The 26,132-nt window shown below is 36.2% G+C and overlaps 2 protein-coding genes across 2 annotated transcripts; both read left to right on the plus strand.

The window, feature by feature from the left end:
* The first annotated feature begins 22,616 nt into the window (after window positions 1-22,616).
* Window positions 22,617-25,059, plus strand: LOC131656962 (uncharacterized). The gene is made up of 2 exons (XM_058926501.1): window positions 22,617-23,517; window positions 23,602-25,059. The coding sequence occupies exons 1-2, from the start codon at window positions 23,231-23,233 to the stop codon at window positions 24,185-24,187; spliced, it is 873 nt and encodes a 290-aa protein (XP_058782484.1). The 5' UTR covers window positions 22,617-23,230; the 3' UTR covers window positions 24,188-25,059.
* On the plus strand, window positions 24,306-24,914 carry LOC131659461 (uncharacterized). Its single transcript, XM_058928650.1, has one exon. It carries the CDS (start codon window positions 24,306-24,308, stop codon window positions 24,912-24,914), a length of 609 nt encoding a protein of 202 aa, XP_058784633.1.
* Window positions 25,060-26,132: the final 1,073 nt, after the last annotated feature.

Here is a 26,132-nt window from a genome sequence, read left to right on the forward strand (position 1 = left end):
CTTTCCTCTTTTTGCCTTTCTGACTCCTTTTTCACAGTTTTCTCTATTTTAGGAAAAATAGAAATTATCTTAAGTAAAATGCCTAACCATCACACCCCCTCTTTACTAACTACAACTTAAGCCCAATAGCTCTTTAATCCACAATTTCCCAATAATTCCATTAATTAATTAATTAATTCTAAATAATTAATTCTGATTAAGTTAAATAATAGGAAATATGGGGTGTTACATATGAGATAGAATTTATCCTTCTACAACTTTGATATCTCAAGCATTGAGGAACTTACTTTGATCAAGCTTTATCATATCATATCACAAGCTTCTGACTTAAAGTATTTAAGAATGGATAATACATCTGATCTTTAATCAAGCTTCACCAAAATCTTTCAAGCCTCTGACTCATGAAGTTAGTTGTTACAGGAAAAAATGTGAAAATATTATTAAAGTACACCATCACGTGACTACAATACAACATCATGTCAACTCCCTACATATTAGATAATGTATTGTTCACTATACTGTTACTGTTCACATGTTTCATCCTAGCTCTACTACTGCCACTTTACTCTCTTCTAGCTAACGTCTTGAACATCTATTTGTTGTGTGGATACTCAATCTCTCTATTCTCCAACAGATATGCTTTATTTATCTATTTAAGGAGAAATTCGAAGATTGAATATAAGTGAAGAACCGTGTGTTAAAAATATAGAGATACACATACATGAACAAGAGAGATATAGCACAAGAAAAAAATGTTGCTCACAAAAGAAGGTAGAAGACTCAAAGAAGAATATACTGTTAGTGATCATGTGAAATAAAACTATCACAACCAATCACATGATAAACGACAAAATTTATCAAGGAAACATTGGGGAGCTGAAAGGCTAATGTCGAAGATTAGAAAAAGATTGTTGCGATTAGTAAAAATGAAGATCAATCAACTAAAAGCTGTCTAAGAATGAGAAAAATTAGATAAAGAGCAATATGAAAAATGATTAGTGTCATACCCCAAAATTTGCCCTCCGCATTTCATCCTCAATAATTCAAGGTTCAAGGGACTATTCAAAGCAGCATTCTCCTATAAATTGGAATAGAGGTGTGGATAACAGGTATTTTGGGACCCAAGCGCTTGGGCACAATTAACACAAGGGTTTTATCATTTTTGGGGGTATTTCAGGGTTTTACTAACATTTTGATTATTATTTATTTTAACATGACTAACTATTTGTATTTAACATTTGTTAATTGTTGTTGATATTAGGATTTTTTAATTAGCTTTTATTAATATTATTATTATTTTATTAGGTTTTTATTTTTAGGTTTTATTAATTATCATTAGTTTATATTATTATTATTAGTAATTAACATTAGTTAGTATTATTAGTAAATATTTATTATTACTAATTATTATTATAGGATTATCTCTAGGATTAATAGGTTTAGTCTTGGTAGGCCCATTAGGTTAAGAAAACAAAAAAACTAACTAAAATAGATGAATATAAAAAAGAGAGAAGATGCTGTAAGGAGAGGATTGGCCGCAAAAAGTCTGGGCTGAAGAGCCGAAACCGAACGCAAAAAATCTCAAGGAAAAACTCCACTTCGAATTCAAGGTTTCACGCCAATTCAAAGGGTTTGAAAAATTCTAACACATTCCTGAGACTATTCTGAAACTATTGCAATCACCCTCATCAATCATAACGTCCAGAACTGCTCTCTGTAGCTCTCGGTTTGCACTCCCTTTCTATGAATCGAATTCTATAATTTATGCGCTCTAAACATGTTTTAATGGTATATTCGGGATCATAATCATGTTTGCAATCTTTCTGGATAGTTTAATTGGGTTTTGGATGCAGGTTTAGAAGCACACCATTGTTAGGTCACTGAAGCTCAAGAATTGGGGATATTGGGTTAGAGATAAAATTGGACGAAACCGATTATACCAGTGGACTCGGAAGGAGATTTTAAGCCGATTTGTGTCCTTATAATTAATTTATGTGTTGTGCTTGCTTGGATTCAAATGTGCAGGGGTCATGGCAACATGTCAAAAGTGTTGCCAAAGTTCTTCAAGTTGCAGAAAGAAAAAGAGACGTGAAGGGGATGAAGAATGGCTGGGCGCGGATTTTTCTTCATTAAAAAAAAATTCGATTTTGTTTATATAGTTTTTGATTGATCGCTTTAACAACTAAAGTGGCTAGCGCAGGTGGTATCATGGGGCATTGGGTGACCATGGGAAGCTGTGTTCGATCCCTGGCACCATTTGTTCATTTTCCTTATTTTCTTGAAAACAACTTGCTGCGAGGTTGGATGCTCATAGCTGGCGCGTGTCCACCGTAAGACCTCAACATCCTGGCCATCAGATCGTCTCCATCACGGATCCAACGCTGTTCAACGTGTAGGCGCACCATGTACCTTCAAAGGCCACATACACAGGATTCGTCCCCAGGTTCCTTTAAAAATTGTATTATCTATTCTTTTTTATGTTGTATAATAATTAATTGGTTTAAAATTGATTAATAGGTTATTAGTTAATATTATGATTAGGATTAGAATATAGGATTAGGAGTAGGATTATAATTAGGATTATCCCGATTATTTCGATCATATCGATTTAATCTCTTTAATTAATTTTAATTAATATTAAATCATAGAAACAACATTAGGGTTCGCCCAATCCCATTGGCTCTTGGCCAAATATTAGGATTCAATTTATTATTCGTTTCGACTAAATTTATTGGTCGCGATGGTTAATAATCGATTAATTTAATTAATCAAATCCTATAAATTAAAATACTCATTATTTTGCTAAATGGTTTTAACCATCTTATTGGTTATGATGATTAGCATACCTTATCAATTTGTTATTATTTGTAATCGTATTAATCGGTTATGAGAAGTAACAATATAAAAATACAAATTCATAAAATAATAAAATACGGTAATTCATTATTAGTGATAATCGAATCAATCGATTTGAATTGGTAATGGTGCAAAACCCCAATCTTTTAACTATGGTGATCAAACCTATTGATCATTGCGGTTAATTGTGCCAAATCAGGGTTGTACGCCCGAAACATCTAAAATACACTAAACCACGATACTACGGGATTTTTATCCTGGGCAACTCAAAATGCCCTTTCAAATCAAATTCAAACTGCGATAGGCAATTCGAAGAGCCTCAAAACAATTTCAAAACAACTTCACACAATCTCTATAATCAACTCTAAGGGGCGTACAACCCTCCCCGAACTACGTTGACTCTGATTCTCCCTAAGGAGATACGTAGGCACTTGGCAACAAGGCGAGTCCCCTTCCCTAAAATCTCAATTTTCCCCCTTATTCACTTCTTTACCTATAAACCTCAACATTTTAGCCATAAACATTTACCTTAGATTCAAAGCCAATAGGAAAGGGTTGAGGGTGCCTAACACCTTCCCTCGACCTGAATATAGTATCTTACCCTGATCTCTATACTGCATAGGGTTTCCTATTCGCCCTTCAGAATATGTGGCGACTCTAAAGCTAAATTTTTAGGCAGGTTGCTACAGCTGGCGACTCTGCTGGGGACCACTATAATGGTAATTATTATGCTCCTATAGGTTTTGGCAGGGTTTAGGTTTGGCGCATTTCAGGGTTGGCAAACCTGCAATTCTTTAGGGTTTAGGGTTTGGGGTTTATCTATAATTTCATCTATTTATATCATTTAAAATAAACATCTATTTACTTAAATAATATCTGTACATTTAAATATTTGCTGTTATTTGCATTTTTTTTAAATCGTAAGCAGCCGGATTTCGAGGTTAGTATAAATATTCAAATTTTATTTATTTATTTATTTTCCTCTGCAAGTCCATTACGGCGATTTAATTAATTATTTATTTAAATGAATATTTTTTATTTCTATTATATCTGTTGGGTTACAAAAATTGTTGTCAAACCTAAGTGTGGGAGTTAACTTTGAGATCAATAGGGGAGTATGAATCTCCTACGAATCTCAATGATAACTCCACTCGGAGTGGGTTGGGTATTTGGAAAGGTCCGAAACGAAGCTTGACTTTGTGGAGGGCTGGACTGGATACTTAGCTGATCTCTCAGAGAACCTACCCCTAAAACTCGAACCTCATGGATAAAATGAGTTGTTCTAAAATCCAAAGAGACAAAAAGTCTCGACGGCTACGAACGACCCCATGAGACCTTCTAGAACACTCCCAAAAAAGGGTAGGCTCCCTAGAGCCGCTACGTCGAACCTATGAACTTAGGACTTTTGTGCTTCTGTGCTCATTATATGTTTGCAAATATCTATGTGTTTCAATTTTGCAGGTATCCCTAAGTAGTCCCTAGCCTGTAGGGACTGTGATTTCTAAGACCACGTCTTTCCCACGAAGGACATCACCATCTATGCATCCCCTAGCCTGTGGGGATTTTATTTTTATATCCTTGTATTCTTACAACTACGCGTCCTTCCCACGAAGGACATTTCCATTAACGCACGTCAATTGGCCTCTCGATGGCCATGCGATTCGGTGATTGTCGTGAACGGTCACCCCGTGCTTGCTACTACGTACTCCCTAGCATACAGGTATTTTCTGTTACATCCACGTGTTTCCACAATGACGCGTCCTTCCCCGAAGGACAACTTCATTAGCATGCGTTCGATTGGCCTCTCGATGGCTATGAAATCTAGTGACTGTCCTGAACGGTCACTCCATGCTTATTCCCGCGCACCCTCTAACTTGTAGGGTTTGGATCTCCATTTACACATCACATCCCTAGCCTGTAGGGATTTCTCTTCGTCCATATCGTCCTTAGATAGGTTGTGTTCCGCATAGAGAACCTTCCCACGAGGGACAAATTCATTGGTACACGTTGATTGGCTTCTCGATGGCCATGAGATTTAGTGACTGTCTTGAACGGTCACTAGCCGCTATCTTCTGCATACTCTCGAAACCAAAGGATTTCCATTGGCGTGTCATAACATTTATCCTGCAAAGATTCCAAGAGGGTCTAATGTCGCCTCTAAGGCTATCCCTATGATTACATGTCACTCGTCTGCATTGCATACACGGAGTTACAATATAAGGAGTCTCTCGCGTACGCGTACATTTGCATTTTCATGCATTCATGCATTTACATTTGCATCTTCGCCCGCATCCACACTTACCATGCTAGCCGGTTTCCCGAAACTTCAAAAAAAAAATCAAAAGGATCGTATACTATGGAGAAAGGAGGATAAATTGAGAATGACCTTAGTTCTACTAAGAAAAAGAGGATGTCTTTCACCATGCCAGCCGCATGTCCATGCCTTGTCATAACAGAATTATAAATACAATAAAGGTTGTTATCAAGCAAGGACCAGTTCAACAAAGAGTTCCCTCATGGATACACTCCAGATGTATCTAGTCATAAAGGGGTTCATCTTAGAACATATCAAACTTTCGAGGACGCTCTACGATAACCTGGGGGCAAGGATTAGTCCAACTGGGGCAATATCCTGAACAAAGAGGCATAACCACGATGGAGGGAACTCGACATATGTCAGCCCCACACCAAGAAAAAGGGTCATATGTGATACTATCCTCAGGAGAAGCAAAAGAGGTTCAGTCAAAGGAAACTCATGAAGTTCCGATACGACAAAAACCCACCGCTAACGATTTATTCCCGCCAGTATGACATGTCCGAAGAAAGTTCGAGGCTGCCCTCACGTCTACAAGTTTAAGAACCTAAGGAGTGAAACAAGGTCAGTGGATCTACAAAGGAGATTATCCCTAGGATCAATAGGTGTTTACCGTGCTCACAATTTCAACTCTACGACCGCTAAGTGTTTCTCAAGATAAAAGTTGTACCTTCGCATTAGTAATTCTAATGGGACAACCAGGCAGGTTTTGGAGTCAATTCATTCACTCACTACTATGACTTTCCAGTCACACACTTCTATTTTTAGGGTTATTAACAAACTTGAGGGAGAATGACGAATACAAATAACTAAGTCCAGCTAAACATATGCTTTCAAAGTAAGACCGAGCCGAGGATGTACAGGCATTGTTTCATTTCCCAAACAGTGGAGATATAAGGATGTTAATCCCTAGTTACCCCCTCGAGCCAGGAGTTGGAGTTTGTTTCTACTTTGTCAAATAAACCTTGATTTTAACCAGGGGCAGGGTAGATTTCAATTAATTCAATGGTGTATTTTGGTTGTTAAGAGAATCAGTCATTCCAAGCAAGGATTCAAGCAAGGTTCAAGCATAAAGTTCAAGCATATCTTCTTCCTCGCGTTCATCCAAGATTGAGGAAGCAATGGAGATAACATTCACAACAATCTTCTTCCTCAATAGATCATTCAAGATCGAGGAAGTATCTGAGGCGAAGCTCACAAATCAAAGTCGACATGGCAGTCACAACATTCAATATCCAAGGATCAAGTACTTCAAAAGGAGCATTCGAAAGAAAAAGGAGAAAAACGCCCGCTAAGTCAAAATGGAAAATTCCATGAAAACAAAAGAACGACTTAGGCAAAAATTAGGGCATCCCGATGGATCAAACTCAAGGAGTTGGTTCATGCAAAAATAAGGGATAAATAAAACAAAGGCAAAATACAAAGTACAATCTTGTGACTGCTAAATCATCGAAGCTTCGCATCAATGCTTGGATCTTCACAACATTTTCATCAATGCTTGGATCTCTACTAAGGTTTCTGCTCAACATCAAAACTGAAGCGGTTCTCTTGTAAACAAAGCACGTTCATTGGATTAGGCGAATTTTTAGGATCTGGAGAACATCAAGGAGAAAGGGGTGGGTTAAATAAATTTTGAGCCTTATATCCATTGTTTCTTAAAACATGAACCAGGCCAAGTTACAACATTTAAAAGTCCTAATTGAGGCAAGGTTAACCATGAAAGCATGTTAACCAGGATTTGTTATACTGACTCCTATGTTAGTTAAAACTATCTCTAACCAATGTGCTTCTTCAAGCATTCTTTCCAAAAACCATCCAGTCCTAATTCATAACGGACTTCGATTTCAAAACTTGCATACGCATTCCATTGGAGCTACTTCTCAAAAGGTACAACACCATCCACGAGTATACACTTAGCATCGAGGAAATCTCGAAATGGGTTAATCAAAGGTGATCATTTCTAATAAAGACCCTGGAGTCGGGGGAACCACATCTAGGGGGTTCTCCTAAACAGGGGCAAAAATTTCAAGGAGCACAGGGGCATACAATCAAAGATCCTATTTACTAGGGGCATTCTTCCTAAGGTTCAATCGACCTGGGTCACATCTCGAAACAATCTCAAACAGGGGCATGTCAGACATTGGGAAGAATTCAAATTCAAAAGATAGAACACTATGGATAACCTTCCATGACCTGGAGATCAGGGGCACACCCTTCAATCTAAACATCTAAGCATATGACAAGGCTATTCCCTGGGGCACTTCCTTCATAAGCATCTTTCTCCATGAAAATACTGGGGCAATGGAAATCAAACTGGGGCAAGACACACAACAAAAGGAAAAGGCGTTCTCGCACTTTACAACTTCGAACAAATATTTCTCCTAACTACGATCATCAAAGTTCAAAAACATGTATCGGGGAATCGCGCTAGCATCACACCCCACCTTATCAAACAAACCTACAACTCCAGCGAGCTATATACGCTTTGGTTATTAACAACCTATCATTAGGGCATCATTCAAATACATAAATTATGCATTGCATACATGGGTTGATACATTACACCATACCTTTTCGGGTAGTCTTCTTTAAGACAAATCTCACGGTCCTTTCTAGGAGCCTTCTCAAACAGTCTTATTCAAGACGAATGATCACCATTTCCAAAAAAACCTTTTCAAGTAGTCTTATAGAAGGCATTATTTCGTTCCACTCACTACATCAATCAACATACGCATGAGCATAAGCATTATCCACATACATAAACATTATCCACCCGCTTTCCGGTAACCTTACCGATGCCAGTAACCTTACTGAGATATTCCCAATCTCCTGATTGATGCTTCCGGTAACCTTACCGATGCCAGTAACCTTACTGAGATATTCCCAATCACCTGATTGATGTTTTCCGGTAACCTCACCGATGATAGCAACCTTGCTGTTCATTTCACGCATCAGCATACATACATACGCACTAGCATATGCATATCATCTAATGCATTCACATATCACAAAAAACCCAATTTTTATTGGCCATCCAAATCATTTTCAAAGTCAGTTCCCGTCTGACTGTTACATCAAAATCCAGTTCCCGTCTGGTAGTCAGTTCCCGTCTGATTGTGACAACAGCCCAGTCTCCGACCCTCGAGTCGTGAGTCTAAAAACAGGTGAATCTCTTTCATGCAGGTACACTTGTCAGAATCATGGCAGGCAATTCCTTTGGTGCAGGTGAGCTCGTCCGAACTAGGGCAAGTGATCTAAATGGTGCAGGAAATTTGTCCGAACCAGGGCAAATGATCCAAATGGTGCAGGTGAATTGTCCAAACTAGGACAAATGATCCAAATGGTGCAGGTGAGCTTGTCAGAGCTATGACAAGTAATCCTATTGGTGCAGGTGAACTTGCTAGAACTATAGCAAGCAATCCTATTGGGGTCCAAACTGCGATGTAACTTGCCAGAACTATGGTAAGTGAGAGGTACAAACTGAGAGTAGCTTGCCAGAACTATGGTAAGTGAGAAGTTCATAAACTGCGAGTAGCTTACCAGCACTATGGTAAGTGAGAGGTTCACAAAATGCGAGTAGCTTACCAGCACTATGGTAAGTGAGAAGTTCACAAACTACGAAGACTTACTAGAACTATAGTAAGTGAGGGGTTCACAAACTACGAAGACTTACTAGAACTATAGTAAGTGAGGGGTTCACAAACTACGAAGACTTACTAGAACTATAGTAAGTAGGGGTTCACAAACTGCGGACCATAGCAAGCCAATTACACAACCAACAGAAGGTCCTCGCTATTCCTTTTCAGGAGCCTTTTCAGGCAGTCTTCTTTAAAGCATATTCCATCCTTTCTAGGAGCCTTTCCAGGCATACAAGATTTTTAAACCGTTCTTCAATTGGGTTTATCACGTTAGTCCCTCGGCAGTGATATCTTCCAAAACATCAACAAACAATCAAAGGTGCTATCTTTCTTTTCAGAATTACTAACATACTTCGATTAACGTAACTAACAATCATGCATCATTTCAACTAACTAACCTCATTCATACATTACGCATATACATACATGGCTCTCATTTATTTTGAGAAGCTCAACTGCATCATGCATCGCATGCATCATAAGCATTGCATAAAATTCAAGTTTCCTTTTCAGGCCATGCTATAATCAAAGTACAGGGTTCCTTCCAGAAAGCATTTGCTTCATATGCTGAAAAATGGTGTTTACCTTGGGTGGCATCTGTAAGCCCATCCCTCACGGAATTTATTCCCAACGCATGCAAATTTTAGGGCATTTCAGTGTCCAATCATCTTCTACCTTTAGATCACGATAGGCAGACGTGCCTATCTGACTCTCCAGGTTTAAGAAGATTGAACAGGGGCAGCTGTCATACCCCAAAATTTGCCCTCCGCATTTCATCCTCAATAATTCAAGGTTCAAGGGACTATTCAAAGCAGCATTCTCCTATAAATTGGAATAGAGGTGTGGATAACAGGTATTTTGGGACCCAAGCGCTTGGGCACAATTAACACAAGGGTTTTATCATTTTTGGGGGTATTTCAGGGTTTTACTAACATTTTGATTATTATTTATTTTAACATGACTAACTATTTGTATTTAACATTTGTTAATTGTTGTTGATATTAGGATTTTTTAATTAGCTTTTATTAATATTATTATTTTATTAGGTTTTTATTTTTAGGTTTTATTAATTATCATTAGTTTATATTATTATTATTAGTAATTAACATTAGTTAGTATTATTAGTAAATATTTATTATTACTAATTATTATTATAGGATTATCTCTAGGATTAATAGGTTTAGTCTTGGTAGGCCCATTAGGTTAAGAAAACAAAAAAACTAACTAAAATAGATGAATATAAAAAAGAGAGAAGATGCTGTAAGGAGAGGATTGGCCGCAAAAAGTCTGGGCTGAAGAGCCGAAACCGAACGCAAAAAATCTCAAGGAAAAACTCCACTTCGAATTCAAGGTTTCACGCCAATTCAAAGGGTTTGAAAAATTCTAACACATTCCTGAGACTATTCTGAAACTATTGCAATCACCCTCATCAATCATAACGTCCAGAACTGCTCTCTGTAGCTCTCGGTTTGCACTCCCTTTCTATGAATCGAATTCTATAATTTATGCGCTCTAAACATGTTTTAATGGTATATTCGGGATCATAATCATGTTTGCAATCTTTCTGGATAGTTTAATTGGGTTTTGGATGCAGGTTTAGAAGCACACCATTGTTAGGTCACTGAAGCTCAAGAATTGGGGATATTGGGTTAGAGATAAAATTGGACGAAACCGATTATACCAGTGGACTCGGAAGGAGATTTTAAGCCGATTTGTGTCCTTATAATTAATTTATGTGTTGTGCTTGCTTGGATTCAAATGTGCAGGGGTCATGGCAACATGTCAAAAGCGTTGCCAAAGTTCTTCAAGTTGCAGAAAGAAAAAGAGACGTGAAGGGGATGAAGAATGGCTGGGCGCGGATTTTTCTTCATTAAAAAAAAATTCGATTTTGTTTATATAGTTTTTGATTGATCGCTTTAACAACTAAAGTGGCTAGCGCAGGTGGTATCATGGGGCATTGGGTGACCATGGGAAGCTGTGTTCGATCCCTGGCACCATTTGTTCATTTTCCTTATTTTCTTGAAAACAACTTGCTGCGAGGTTGGATGCTCATAGCTGGCGCGTGTCCACCGTAAGACCTCAACATCCTGGCCATCAGATCGTCTACATCACGGATCCAACGCTGTTCAACGTGTAGGTGCACCATGTACCTTCAAAGGCCACATACACAGGATTCGTCCCCAGGTTCCTTTAAAAATTGTATTATCTATTCTTTTTTATGTTGTATAATAATTAATTGGTTTAAAATTGATTAATAGGTTATTAGTTAATATTATGATTAGGATTAGAATATAGGATTAGGAGTAGGATTATAATTAGGATTATCCCGATTATTTCGATCATATCGATTTAATCTCTTTAATTAATTTTAATTAATATTAAATCATAGAAACAACATTAGGGTTCGCCCAATCCCATTGGCTCTTGGCCAAATATTAGGATTCAATTTATTATTCGTTTCGACTAAATTTATTGGTCGCGATGGTTAATAATCGATTAATTTAATTAATCAAATCCTATAAATTAAAATACTCATTATTTTGCTAAATGGTTTTAACCATCTTATTGATTATGATGATTAGCATACCTTATCAATTTGTTATTATTTGTAATCGTATTAATCGGTTATGAGAAGTAACAATATAAAAATACAAATTCATAAAATAATAAAATACGGTAATTCATTATTAGTGATAATCGAATCAATCGATTTGAATTGGTAATGGTGCAAAACCCCAATCTTTTAACTATGGTGATCAAAACTATTGATCATTGCGGTTAATTGTGCCAAATCAGGGTTGTACGCCCGAAACATCTAAAATACACTAAACCACGATACTACAGGATTTTTATCCTGGGCAACTCAAAATGCCCTTTCAAATCAAATTCAAACTGCGATAGGCAATTCGAAGAGCCTCAAAACAATTTCAAAACAACTTCACACAATCTCTATAATCAACTCTAAGGGGCGTACAACCCTCCCCGAACTACGTTGACTCTGATTCTCCCTAAGGAGATACGTAGGCACTTGGCAACAAGGCGAGTCCCCTTCCCTAAAATCTCAATTTTCCCCCTTATTCACTTCTTTACCTATAAACCTCAACATTTTAGCCATAAACCTTTACCTTAGATTCAAAGCCAATAGGAAAGGGTTGAGGGTGCCTAAAACCTTCCCTCGACCTGAATATAGTATCTTACCCTGATCTCTATACTGCGTAGGGTTTCCTATTCGCCCTTCAGAATAGGTGGCGACTCTAAAGCTAAATTTTTAGGCAGGTTGCTACAATTAGCAATTGATATCCTAAAATCTTCTTCAAATGTTTCAAGCGAAGAATATAAAATAGCAATCACTTGAAAAAGAAAAGAAAAGGGAAAGCACAACTCAGAAGAATATCTGTGTAGAAGTCATCATAACAAAACAAGCTCTTCATAGCATATAATCTTTATTTTCTGCATTTGTATATTTTTAGTATGTAAATGTGTATCAACTTAACTAGAAGCTCACTTAAACACAAATCTATTTTAGCCAAGCTTGGTTGTTTTCCTCAAGAGACCAATTGGTCAGAACTCTTGAGATGTCAATGACGATTTGTCATTCAGGTTGTTTTCCTCAAGAGACCTCTTGGGTTAGATTTCGTGAGATGTCAATGTCAGTATGTCATTGAGGATGTTTTCCTTAAGAGACCATTTGGGTTAGATTTCTTAAGATAACAATGACAGTTTATCATTGAGGTTGTAATCAAAAGTTTATTTGATTAATGGATTAAGTCCTTTATTGATAAAGACAAAATCATCCTGGGTAGATGGATTGGACTAACCTTCTTAACAGTGAAGTAAGATAAAAATACTAGTGTCTATTATTATTGTTATTTAATTTGTGCATGAGTAGTATTTGACCTTAGGGTATTAAAAAATATTCAAGATCTTAAAAATCAATTCATCCCCCATTTCTTGTGTTTCATCGAACCTTCAATTGGTATCAGAGCCAATATATGTTATTGGTTTTCTTCAAACACTTAATCGTGTTAGAAAAAATAATCCATTCCTTGAAACACATTGGAAGTTACTCCTCACCTAGTATCAACAATAAAAAGACAAAATGCCTCTGCTAACCAGACTCCGTCAAGCAACTCTGGAAGCAAAGACAACAGGAATTCAGAACCTACAAAAGATCAAGTATTAGCATTTGTCAAGAGAAGTCTAAGAAATATTAAAGGAGTCATGAGCAGCAAACCTACCAGAGATGAATCTAAGTTGAAATCAACTAGTCTTACATAAGTTGTCCAACTAAGACGTTAACTCTGAAGAACATGTTAAGATAGTTGATTAATTGAATGCTTAACTTGTTAATCTCCTCTCAATTATACTTTCCCGCCTTTTATTTTCAAACTTGTATATAAGCCAACTTGTAACCTTTTGTATGGTTGAGTTGATTTTCACCCTATCAATGAAGATTGGCTCCTTCTTCTACTTTTCACTTCCCAATTGCATCTTGTATATGCTTAGTTTCTGTTATCTCATTATGGTATCATTCGCCGTTTGATCCTTCTTCCGCAAACGTTACTCTCTGATATCGTCTTCTTCCTCTTCCCCATGGCTCCACCGAGGAATCAATCTTCAGATCCTCTTTCCGATCCTCACTCACCGTACTTCGTTCATCCAAGCGACGGTCCCAATTTAGTCACCGCTTCTCCGAAACTTACCGGTTCCAACTACCATTCACTACAAGAAAATTAGTGTTTTACGACACAAAAATTGCGATTGTTACTTGATAGCTGTCATAAGTCTAATATAAAGACGCGTATCACGATGGTATACACCTACCGCCATTACATTTTACTACTTTATGTTAAAAAGTGATAGAAAATGAAAAATTAATACTATAAAAAAATTAATATAGTATAAATAATTCAAAGAAAAAATGATATTAAAAAGAATAATATTTTATTTAAAAGTATTTTAGTAGATTATAGTTTAAATAAAAAATATAATAGATAAAAATTAGTAATGGCTTAAATTGTTGCTAAATCTAATAATTAAATAATTAGTAGCGCTTTAAACTCTCACCAAATAAATTATATTTAAAATTTATAAATCAAATTACGACGGTTTCAACCGTCAGGATATTAAATTCATGACAGTTTTAAACCGTCGCAACAACAACAAAAACAAAAATCAAACGCATGTTTACGACGGTTTTAACTATCAGGATATCACATTCACAACAGTTTTTAACCGTCGCGAATAACAACAAAAGAAATATCAAAGGCATATTCACGACAGTTTTTAACCGTCACCATTACTAATTTAGGACAGTACCAAACAGTCGTGAAATAGCGCGACGGTTATGTGTGGTGGTTTTGTCAACCATCGCGAAACAGGTTGGGGACACACGATTCTACGACGGTGCTGCAATCGTCGTAAATTGTGAATTGCGGCTGTTTTAACCATCGTAATCTGCCAAAATAGCCGTCGCAATCTGCCAATTTTCTTGTAGTGATTCTTGGGTGCGTTCCATGAAGAGAGCTCTTGGTGGAAAATTGAAGCTTGAATTCATTGATGGAAGTCTTCCTCCTCCGATCGATACTTTTGATCCTTCGTTTCGCGCTTGGAATCGCTATAATATGCTGGTACATTCTTGGATCCTGAATTCTGTTTCTGATTCTATTGCTCAATCTATTGTCTTTCTTTAAAATATTGTTGATGTGTGGAACGATCTTAAAGAGCTTTTTTCACAAGGTGATCTCATTCGTATTTCTGAATTACAACAAGAAATTTTTATCCTTAAACAAGAAGATAAATCTGTTACTTCATTCTTTTCTGAATTGAAAAACTTGTGGGAAGAGCTTGATCTATATTTGCCTTTACCTATGTGTACTTGTCGCATTCAATGTGTATGTGAAGCCATGCATAGTGCTAGATCAAATCACAAATTGTTGCACATTATTAGGATTTTGACTGGTCTAAATGACAATTTTGCTGTGGTCAAATCCCAAATCCTTTTAATGGAATCGTTGCCTCCTTTGAATGATATTTTCTCCATGGTTATTCAACATGAGAGACAAAATCCAATTCAAGTTCCCAATGATGAAGCTCAGGCCTTGATAAATGCTGCTGACTCAAAAAGGTTTCCTTCAAAATTCAATAAAACTGGTGCTCGTGTTTGTACCTTATGTGGGAAAACCAATCATACTGTTGAGAATTGTTTCAAGAAACATGGAGTTCCACCCCATATGCAGAAACAATACTCCACTTCTGTGAAAAATGCTAGTTTTGAAGGAGGAGATCAAGGATCTACTTTAAATTATATTTCTCATTCCATTGATATGAAGAGTGGTAATTCACCTATGACTCAGGACCAGTTCAATGCCTTGATGGAGTTTCTTCAAAAATCTGGCCTTAATCAAGCTACTAGGAGTGCCTCTTTTAATCAAGTTGCTACTGCAAATACATCATCAGGTACTATCAAATTCCCTCTATCCATTCATAACTCTAGTCTTTGGATAGTTGACTATGGTGCTAGTGATCACATTTGTGGATCCTTTTCTTGGTTCCAAAATTATATTGTTATTCCTCCCATACATGTTAAATTACCTAATGGTCATTCTCTTATTGCCAAATACTCTGGAACTGTCTGTTTCTCTCCTCAATTTTCTGTATCAAATGTTTTGTTCATCCTTGAATTCACTTTGAATTTGATATTTGTGTCCAAGTTATGTGAAGGTTCAAAATATAATGTCAAGTTTTCTGATTCTCATTGTTACATTCAGGACACCACATCCTTGATGATGACTGGTTCAGCTGAAAGGAGGGATGGCTTGTATTACTTGAATGTAGAAGATAAGCCATTCACTAATCATTCCATCAATGTTTCTGTTAATTCTGTTTCTTTACCTGATAAAGTCTTATGGCATTTTAGGTTAGGGCACTTGTCTCAAAACAGATTGTCTGCCTTACATTCTTTGTATCCATTCATTGTTGTTAATAAGAAAGATGTTTGTGACATTTGTCACTTTGCTCGACAAAGAAAACTTCCCTATCATGATAGCATAAATAGATCTTTTCACCCTTATGATATGGTACATTTTGACATATGGGGACCCTTGGCAATAAAATCTTTCCATGGTCATGCATATTTCCTTACTGCAGTTGATGACTGCAGCAGATACATTTGGATAACCTTGATGAAAGCTAAGTCTGAGGCAAGACAGCATGTCATTAACTTTGTTAGACTCATTGAAAAACAACATTTTGCTAAGGTCAAAATTATTAGAACTGACAATGGTCCTTAATTTAACATGCCCGAATTTTATGCCACAAATGGTATAGTCCATCATACTAGTTGTGTAGAGTCTCCACAATAATATGGTAGAGTGGAGAGAAAACACCAACACCTTTTAAATGTTGGTAGAGCCCTTCTTTTTCAATCCAAACTTCCTAAGAATTTTTGGTCCTATGCTCTTTTACATGCCACTTTCATTATCAACAAAATTCCTACTCGTGTCCTTAACAATCAGTCACCTCACTTTGTCTTGCATCATGAAGTCCCTAACATTCAAAATATCAAGGTTTTTGGTTCCTTGGCATATGCTTCCACACTTCAGATTAATAGAACTAAACCTGAGCCTCGCTGTAGAAAGTGTGTTTTCCTTGGATATATGAATGGAATGAAAGGAGTTGTCTTGTATGATCTTCATAATCATGATGTCTTTGTTTCCAGAAATGTCACCCATCATGAACACATATTCCCTTACTCAGGGGAACATCATCCTTCTTGGCATTATCATATGCATATAGAGTCTCAAGTAAGCTCTAATGACTCAGTCTCTCCTAACCCTGTTCCAGTTCCTCCTACAGCCAACATTCAGGATGATGTTCATATAAAACATACAGACATCACTGAATTTTTTGAGCAACATAATGATAACATTGATACTATAAATCATGCACATGAGTCTGTCAGTAGTAGACCTATTAGAAATAAACATGCTCCTACTTATCTTTCAGACTATGTGTCATACTTTTCATGATCTTGCTGATAAAACTTGTAATTCTTGTACTAATACTCTTTATCCTTTTTCTGCTTTTGACTCTCTTTCTCACCTATTTGAGTCCCATCGTGTTTTCACCACTTCCATCACACATGATATTGAACCTAAGAATTATAAAGAGGCTTGTCTATCTGAAAATTAGGTCAAGGCTATGGCTTCTGAGATAGAGGCATTACACCAAAACAAGACTTGGAACATTATTGATTTGCCTCCTCATGTAAAGCCTATAGGGAGTAGATGGGTATATAAAGTCAAACATAAAGCTGATGGAAGTGTAGCGAGATATAAGGCCGGATCGGTGGCTAAAGGTTACAACCAAATTGAAGGGCTGGATTTTTTTGACACATTCTCTCCTGTAGCAAAATTAACAACTATTAGAACACTTATAGTTGCTGATGCCATCAAAGGTTGGTTTTTACATCAACTTGATGTAAATAATGCCTTCTTACATGGGGATTTACAGGAGGATGTATACATGACAATACCAGAGAGGCTTTCTTGTGTTAAACCAAATCAGGTATGCAAATTACTGAAGAGTTTTTATGGTTTAAAGTAGGCCAGTCATAGAAGCTAACTGCTTTGCTTACTCAACAAGGATACATTCAATCCAATGCTGATTATTCCTTGTTCACTCTTAATACTTCCAACACATTCACTGCTATATTGGTATACGTAGATGACATAATTTTGGCTGGTAATTCTATGGATGAATTTGACAAAATTAAATCCTGTTTGGATACCAATTTTAGCATTAAAGATCTTGGTTTGTTGAAGTATTTTTTAGGGTTTGAGGTTGCTCATTCCAAAGAAGGGATCACTTTGTCTCAAAGAAAATACTGTCTTGATCTTCTTCAAGAGTCAGGTCCCATTGGTTCAAAACCTGCAGCTACTCCTCTTGATCCTTCAATCCAGTTACATGTTGATGGTGGCAAACCTTTCGATGACATTGGTTCCTATAGAAGACTCATTGGTCGTCTTTTGTACCTTAATACTACGAGGCCAAACATCACCTACGCTACGCAGTAGCTTAGTCAATTTCTTCACAGTCCAACAATGACTCACTATCAGGCTGCTTGTCGCATTTTGCGATATCTAAAGAGTTGTCCTAGGAGAGGTTTACTATTCTCCAAAACCTCTGACTTGCAAATCCCTTGCTATTCAGATGTTGACTGGGCAGGTTGCCTTGATTCTCGCAAGTCTATTTCTGGCTATTGTTTCTTCTTAGGCACTTCTCTCATCTCATGGAGGGCAAAGAAACAACAAACCATATCACGATCATCATCCAAAGCTGAATACAGAGCTCTTTCATTTGCTACTTGTGAATTGATTTGGTTGACTTACCTGCTGAAAGAACTTTGAATCTCTTGTTCAAAGCTTCCAGTTTTATATTGTGACAGCCAGAGTTCCCTACATATTGCCTCAAATCTGGTGTTCCATGAGCGCACCAAACACCTAGAAATTGACTGCCATTTAGTTCGTGAAAAGCTACAGCAAGGTTTGCTCAGACTTCTCCCTATCTCTACACATGAGAAACTAGCATATTTTCTCACTAAGGCATTGTCATACCCAAATTTTTGACCCTAAGATCATACATCATTTGCATATCAATCATCAATCAAGAGTTTCATCTTAAAGCTCTGCTCTCGGTGCTATGCTCATTTCATCTGTAAGAGGAATCATCAAACACCAATGTTTTTCTTGTATATGTTGTTTTACTAACCAAAATACCAAAAATAATGCCTTGTGCTTTTGTATGTTTGTGTTTTGTAGGTACCAAGTCAAAGTATCCTTCAAAAAGGGCATTTTCAACCATTTCACTGTGCAAATCGATTTGCATAAGGTGTAAATCGATTTGCACAACTGTTTCTGCACCAGATTTTGCTTCTGCCATCAGTGCAAATCGATTTGCATAATGTGCAAATCGATTTACATAACTGTTTTTGCCCCATATTTTGCCTTTTTCAGCAATGTAAATAGATTTGCATAAAGTGTTAATCGATTGCACCAGTGCGAATTTGGAAAAATGAAGGCAAATTTCAGCTTTTGGAAGTGCTGACGTCATTTGCAAGCATGGGAAGCATGACTTAGTTCTTGTATTTGATTGCCTACATCATTTTATCATAAACCCTCATGTGATTGCATCAAGACCATTGGATCTCTTTTTTGGCTCCAAATCCATTTCCCAAGCCTAATTCTATTTTCCAATCCTAACTCCAAACCACAAAAATTCCCAAGCCTAACTCCTATAAATTGAAGCATTCCCCTCTTTAGTTTTCAAGCTTTGATAGCCAAGAAAACTCTTGCTCTTTCTCTCCTCACCTCTTCAAAATCCCTCACTCAAAGCTCTTGTTTCTTCCATAAAAATTAGTGAGTCACATCTTGAACCTCACTAATTTAGAGCTAAACCTCAACCTAAACACTACCTTCTTCATCAATTGTGAGAGATCAAGGCTTGTGGTTGTGTGTTCTTGAAGAAGAATCAAAGTTTGTGGAAGATTTGGTAAAATTCTAGATCCTTTCCATAATTCAAGATGTGATCCATTGTTGTTTATGTTTGATGCACCTTTGGTGCTACATTGATGAGTTTTGCTTGCTTACTTGATACATTTTCGTGCACAAATTGATCCAAGATCACAAGGAGTTTGGTTTTATGTTTAAACAAGTTTTCTTCTCTTTATTTGCTGTTTTTTTGAAAAACTGTGTTGTGCAAATCGATTTACATCTGGTGCAAATCGATTTACATAACTGGAAAACTGCGCAGATTTGAAAACAGAGTTATGCAAATCGATTTACACTCTGTGCAAATCGATTTACATCTGAGCAAAATGTGTTTTTTTGCCTTTTTTGACTTGTTTTTGGTTCTAGCTCATCTTCTACTCCTTTCTTTTGATATTTTCTTTGAATCATAAGTTAGAGGCTTAATTTCTCTCTAATTTCAATGGACTTAGGGCGTCGATAGGATGAGAATCCGAATCCGCAATATTAAGTGATTGAAATTATGGATGAAAGGAGCTTTCGAATATGGTTCCATCTTTTATTTCTTTTTCTTTTGATCGATGAAAGTCTTTGATACCTTGAGAATTCTTATGGATTCTTGGTAAAGACTATATCACTCCTTATTTTCTTTTCGTGCGGTATTGCTTTCGGAGAATGATCTACATATCATTTCTCTCGCATGCATTAGCACATAAAGTTTTGACCGGCCTCGTTGTAGGGTGATTTCTATATAAATCACTTGGCGATCTGCTTAACATAGCGCAATATTTCGTGTCCCGAACAAAAAAGATCAAATATGGAAGAGAATTGTATGCGGTTGATTTAAGACTTATGGAGGTTTATCGTGTAGTCGCTATGATTTTATCAAGCTTCTGATAAATGTCCATTGAATTTAAATCCGAGAACATCCTCCACTCACCATCGATCTTCATTACTAACTTTGATAACATACTTGACAAGTTTCAAGATGGTTATCTTTAACATCTAACAATTGACTTTAATTTCCGCAATTTATTATATCGCTCTTTTATTTTTCGCTTTATTGCTTTATTTTATCATTTCATCATATTTACATTCCGCTATTTTCTCTTTGTCCATTTGGACGTTTATATTCCGCTATTTTCTCTTTGTCCATTTGGACATATGTTTATGCTTCCGCTATTTTTCTTTTGTCCACTTGGGCCATACTTTACTTTTTTGCTAAAACACTAATAGACAAGAAAAATCTAAAAAAACACTTAAGGCTCTCTCTTGGACTATTGGTTACTATCCCGAGCATTTTGGAGATTCGAACTTATGGACTTAGTACCTTTGGACTCTTATTCCGTTATTACTCTGTTGTTATTCTTTCTGTCTGGCATCAGATTGTTGTCTGTTTATGTGTGCAGGTATTTCCTTGAAAGCCCTTGATGGTTAATTCCAAGGCATTTATATAAGGATTTTACCCGAAAACAGCCCTTACTCTGCCCGATTTTCGTCAGAATTTTAATGTGCTTAATGCAAAGTGGTGCTAAGATAATAAGTTCATCTGGATCCCCAAGTGGTAATGTGTTTGTTTGGTATTGATAAGTCCAAAGGATGGGAAATCTACCTTGACTAATAATGTCAAGTGTTGGCTTCTTATTTCGGTTAGACCGTTCTTTTCCTTAGCTTTTATTTTACGCAATAGGATAGCCTCTTCATCTCCTCCCTTCTTTAATTTTCAAAATCTTCTCTCTTTTTACAAAACCTTCTTATGTTTGCAACCTTTTACAAAAAGTTTAGACACGACTAATCGTTGAAACGAGTGGCGATACCCCACGATTTTGAAATTGATTGATATAATGAGATCTTTTCCGCGTGAGAGAGCTAGTGGCATACTCGTCGATTTTATCCGAGTTGGAGCCCTTCTTTCATTTGCGATGCAAAGAACTCGTTTGTTCTCATGCTCAAGATCAATGGCTGAGTATTTCTCTCCAACAACGATAAGGTGTTTATTCGTTTTTAAACGTTTTTCCCTTTTAAGCGGAACTACATTAGCTCTGACTTCTCCATTGCACCGAGGAGGTATGTAGGCACAAAGCCTAACGCTTTGCCGAGCTTATTTTAAAAAATAAAACAAACCCTTTTTTAGCACACACGACATAGATTTTCAAAAAGGTTCCTGTGGAGTACCACAGATATGAGGGGTGCTTAAAACCTTCCCCTTGTATAATCAACACCCGTACCTAAGATCTCTTATTTTTGTTTTAAAAACAAACTTTGGGTTTTCTTCGTTCTTTTCCCTTTTCCTTTGGAAATAATAAAGCGCGGCGGCGACTTTCACTGAAATATTGAGTCGAGTCAATGTAATGGCTTCGTTCTCAGATTTTCCCCGCTACAGGCATTACCCATTGCTACCTTCAACAAGTTTGTTCCCAAGCTTGGCATGATCAACATCAGGGGCGGTTTTTGCATAGGGCCACCCTGGGCAGTTGCCCATGCTCTTTACTTGGCCCAAATTTTCTTTACCTAAAAAATAAATGAAAATACAAAAAATTCAAAGGAAAAAAAAAAGAAAAAAGGGCAAAAAAGAAAAGAGAAAAGAACACGCTCTGCAAGAGAGTGAGACCAAGCAAAAGTCCGCCTTCATCCACACTGTATCCCATAACTACCATCACCGCCGATTATTTCCGCCACCACAGGTTTCTTCTTCTGATTTTCTTAATCAATTTGTGTTAGATTATTGTTGTTGCATCTTTTGTTGTTGGAATTTTGAGAGAATTAATGCCCTAATTTGAGAAAGATTCATTCAAATCTGAAATTTGACTTGGTTGAAAAACTGGAAAAAAGTAGAATAGGAAGAAGGAGACGAATGAAAAGTGTTTGCTCTGATCCTAACTTTTCTAATACATATCTAGTGGTTTGAAGTTAAACTTTGAAATAGTCAAAATATTACTAACATCTTTCTTTTACCATTTACTGAACGTTAGAATCCTAGTAATCTTTTCCCTTTTTTTCATTGTTCCTAGTAACTATTTATTTATCATTTATTTTTATTTTTTTAAAATTAGGATTTAAAAATGTAATTGGGTTCTATAGAATTAGGATTTAAAAGTGTACTTTGAGAAATTTTAAGAAATTATTTTATTTGTAAATTTTGTTGTCTTATCACATTGAAAAACTTTAAGAAACTATGTGCTATTACAACTTTGAGAAATATTAAGAAACTATATTATTTTATTTGTAAATTTTGTTGTCTTATTACATTACTAATTTAACATTATTTAATTTCAGAGATGAAGAGATTTCTGGTCGATAGAGCAAGTATTGAGAATGTGAATGTTGTGCAACATGAAGCCGAATTAGAACCACCGCCTAATATCGTTAACGAGTTTAATTCAAATGAAATTGTGCGTGATCCAGGTCGTAGGAAACAAATTAGTGAGTATGCTCCGGATATTCAAGACCAAGTGAGGAGGGCATATATATTGAAGGGTCCAATGCAACCAGATTTGTCAAGCTTTCCTCGTACTCCATTTGGAAGTGTTACAAGAGCATTTAGTAAATCATGGTATAAGAATTATACATGGTTAGAATACAGTGAGATCAAAGATGCGGCTTATTATTTTTATTGCTTTCTCTTTAAGAAACCTGGGAGGGCCGAGCACTTTGGTTTTGAAGTTTTCACTAAATGCGGATATAGAGATTGGAAGCATGCATCTCAAGGCTTGAAAGGTCACGTTGGTAGTCATAATAGTTTGCACAACTCATGCGTCAAGCATTACGATGATTATAATAATCAAAGACAAAGTGTGGGAAGTAAGTTTGCTAAAGCAACCAAGGAATCAGAAGAATTGTATAAGATTAGTTTGACTTGTTTTGTAGATTGTTCAAGATATCTCATAGCATAAGGCATGGCTTTCCGTTGCCATGATGAGTCCTCTAATTCTCTAAATAAGGGCAATTTTAGAGAGATGGTAGATTGGGTGAAATCTCAGAATGAACAAGTGAGAGATGCTTTTGACCGTGGTGGAAAAAATTGCACGATGACTTCCGTTGACATTCAAAAGGAGCTTGCAACGTGTTGTGCACATGAAGTTACTAAGGTGATTATGGAAGAGCTTGGTGATAGAAAATTCTCCGTGCTTATTGATGAGTCACGTGATATATCCGTCAAAGAGCAAATGGCGGTGATGTTGAGGTTAATAGTTGTGTTCTCAAATTTCCAAATTTCATTTCCTATTATTATCTATACTGCCAAGTAAACTTGTTGAATTTGTTTTAGGTTTTTGAACAATAAAGGGAATGTTGTGGAACGATTTATTGCTCTACATCATGTCAAAGATACTACATCAGAGTCATTAAAGGATGCTCTTTATGGTATTCTTGATAAGTACACATTATCTATTTCAAGGATACGAGGGCAAGGATATGATGGAGCTTCAAATATGAGAGGTGAGTTAAATGGTTTGCAAAGAAAGATTCTAGATGAAAACCCTTATGCTTTCTATGTCCATTGCTATGCACACCGTTTGCAATTGGTTGTCGTGTCTGTTGCTAGTAGTTGCTCATCTATTCATGATTTCTTTGAGTACATCTCATTGATTGTCACCACAACAAGTGCATCTTGTAAGAGGAGGGATGCTGTGACGGAGGCACAACACCAAGATATTTTAAATAAACTTGAGAGTGGTGAAATATCTAGAGGAAAGGGCTTGCACCAATCATCTAGTCTCACTAGAGCCAGGGATACTAGATGGGGTTCACATCATACTACATTGCTTCGTTTGGATCAAATGTGGTCCTCTGTGTTAAAGGTGCTTAGTATGGTTGATGAAGATGGACGTGGACCATCTCAAGAGCAGGTTTGATTGAAAAAATGGAGAGCTTTAAATTTGCTTTATTTTGAGGTTAATGTTAAATTTGTTTGGTATCACAAACGAGCTTTCAAATGTCCTGCAAAGAAAAGATCTTAATATTGTGATTGCCATGGAATTAGTTGATGATGTCAAAGCTCGGTTGGCTACAATGAGAGAGAGTGGTTGGGATAATTTATTTGCTGATGTCCAAGAATTTTGTGTTGCTAAAGGTATTCTGATGCCAAATATGGATGATGAAATACCAGTTCGGGGTCGTTCAAGGATAGAAGGAAGGACTATCACTAATCTTCATCATTATCGTGCTGAGATTTTTTATGTTGCTATTGACAAAATATGTGTGGAGATGGATCACCACTTTAGTGAAGGGAGTAATATTATCCTTGATTTCTTCTCATGTCTTGACCCCAAGAACTCTTTCTCTAAGTTTGATGTTGATAAGCTTGCTCGTCTTGCTGATATTTATCATGCAGACTTTTCTGATGATGATCGTGGAACTATAAGAGATCAACTTGACACTTACATTCTTCAAGTGAAAATAAATGCTTCATTTTCCACTTGTAAAGATGTTCAACGTTTGGCTATGAAGATGGTTCAAACTAAAAAACATTTGGTATTTTCATTGGTTTACAAACTTATTGAGTTAGCTTTGATATTGCCGGTGTGGACAGCATCCGTTGAAAGAGCTTTTTCAGCAATGAAGATTATCAAGTCTAAATAGCGCAATAAGATCAACGATGTGTGGTTCAATGATTTGATGGTATGTTACACCGAGCGGGAGATATTCAAGTCAATTGATGATATTGATATTATTCGAACATTTACCGCAAAGAGGTCTCGGAAAGGACATTTGCCTCGTGATTTTATTTAACCCATAAAGTTATATTTCATATCTTTTATTTCAAATTATATTTTTGTTGACAAAATGACGAGTCTCTTTTATTTTGATTGATGACTATTTACATATTATATACAATGTGTGAATTTGCGGTACTGATCAACATATACCATGCTTAGCTTGAGGGGGATTGTTAAGATAGTTGATTAATTGAATAATTAACTTGTTAATCTCCTCTCAGTTATACTTTCCCGCCTTTTATTTTCAAACTTGTATATAAGCCAACTTGTAACCTTTTGTATGGTTGAGTTGATTTTCACCCTATCAATGAAGATTGGCTCATTCTTCTACTTTTCACTTCCCAATTGCATCTTGTATATGCTTAGTTTCTGTTATCTCAATAGAACAGCCTCTCTTTGATCTATCGACAATCATTCTCCTTTCTTCATCTTGATTAAACTGCTTTATGCTAACAAGTTTAATTCTAAAATCTCTGTAACATATCATGTTAATATACTCTTTAAAGATCAAGAATACATAAACTTTTCTACCATAACTTGTTGCCAAAGATGGTCATGTATAACTTTTTTTATTATTACAACAGGCTAAAAAAGAAAACTATTAGTAGAGGTGAAAAAGATTGTCAATTTTAGACAATCCGCAAATTTTGTATTTTTTAGACAAAAGTAAATAAGGTTTATGATTTAAATAAATTTATGTATGGTTTAAGGAGTGACATAAAAAGGTTGACAAATATAACCATTTGAATAAGTTTAAACTAAATGAAAGAAAAAAATACATTTTTCAATATGACTTTGTTGATATTTCATTCTAACATTTATTTATTGTAAAATCAAATTGTTGAAAAGTTAAATAAATTAAATAATAGGTATTCCAATGAGTTCATATTTTGTTTTCATATTTACCAATTGGTCATTTTTGTTCAAATAATCATCTTGGATAATTTTTCATGTCACTTGTTCCGAGAATTATAAGATATAAATTTTTCTGACCAAAATCTTGTCAAACATCTAGATATTGTTTGTGAAAAAGAATAGAAAATTAATTATACTGAGTTCGTCATTCTTTTTCTTTCGTTTG

Source organism: Vicia villosa, linkage group LG3 (assembly GCF_029867415.1).
Source record: "Vicia villosa cultivar HV-30 ecotype Madison, WI linkage group LG3, Vvil1.0, whole genome shotgun sequence".
NCBI lineage: Eukaryota > Viridiplantae > Streptophyta > Magnoliopsida > Fabales > Fabaceae > Vicia > Vicia villosa.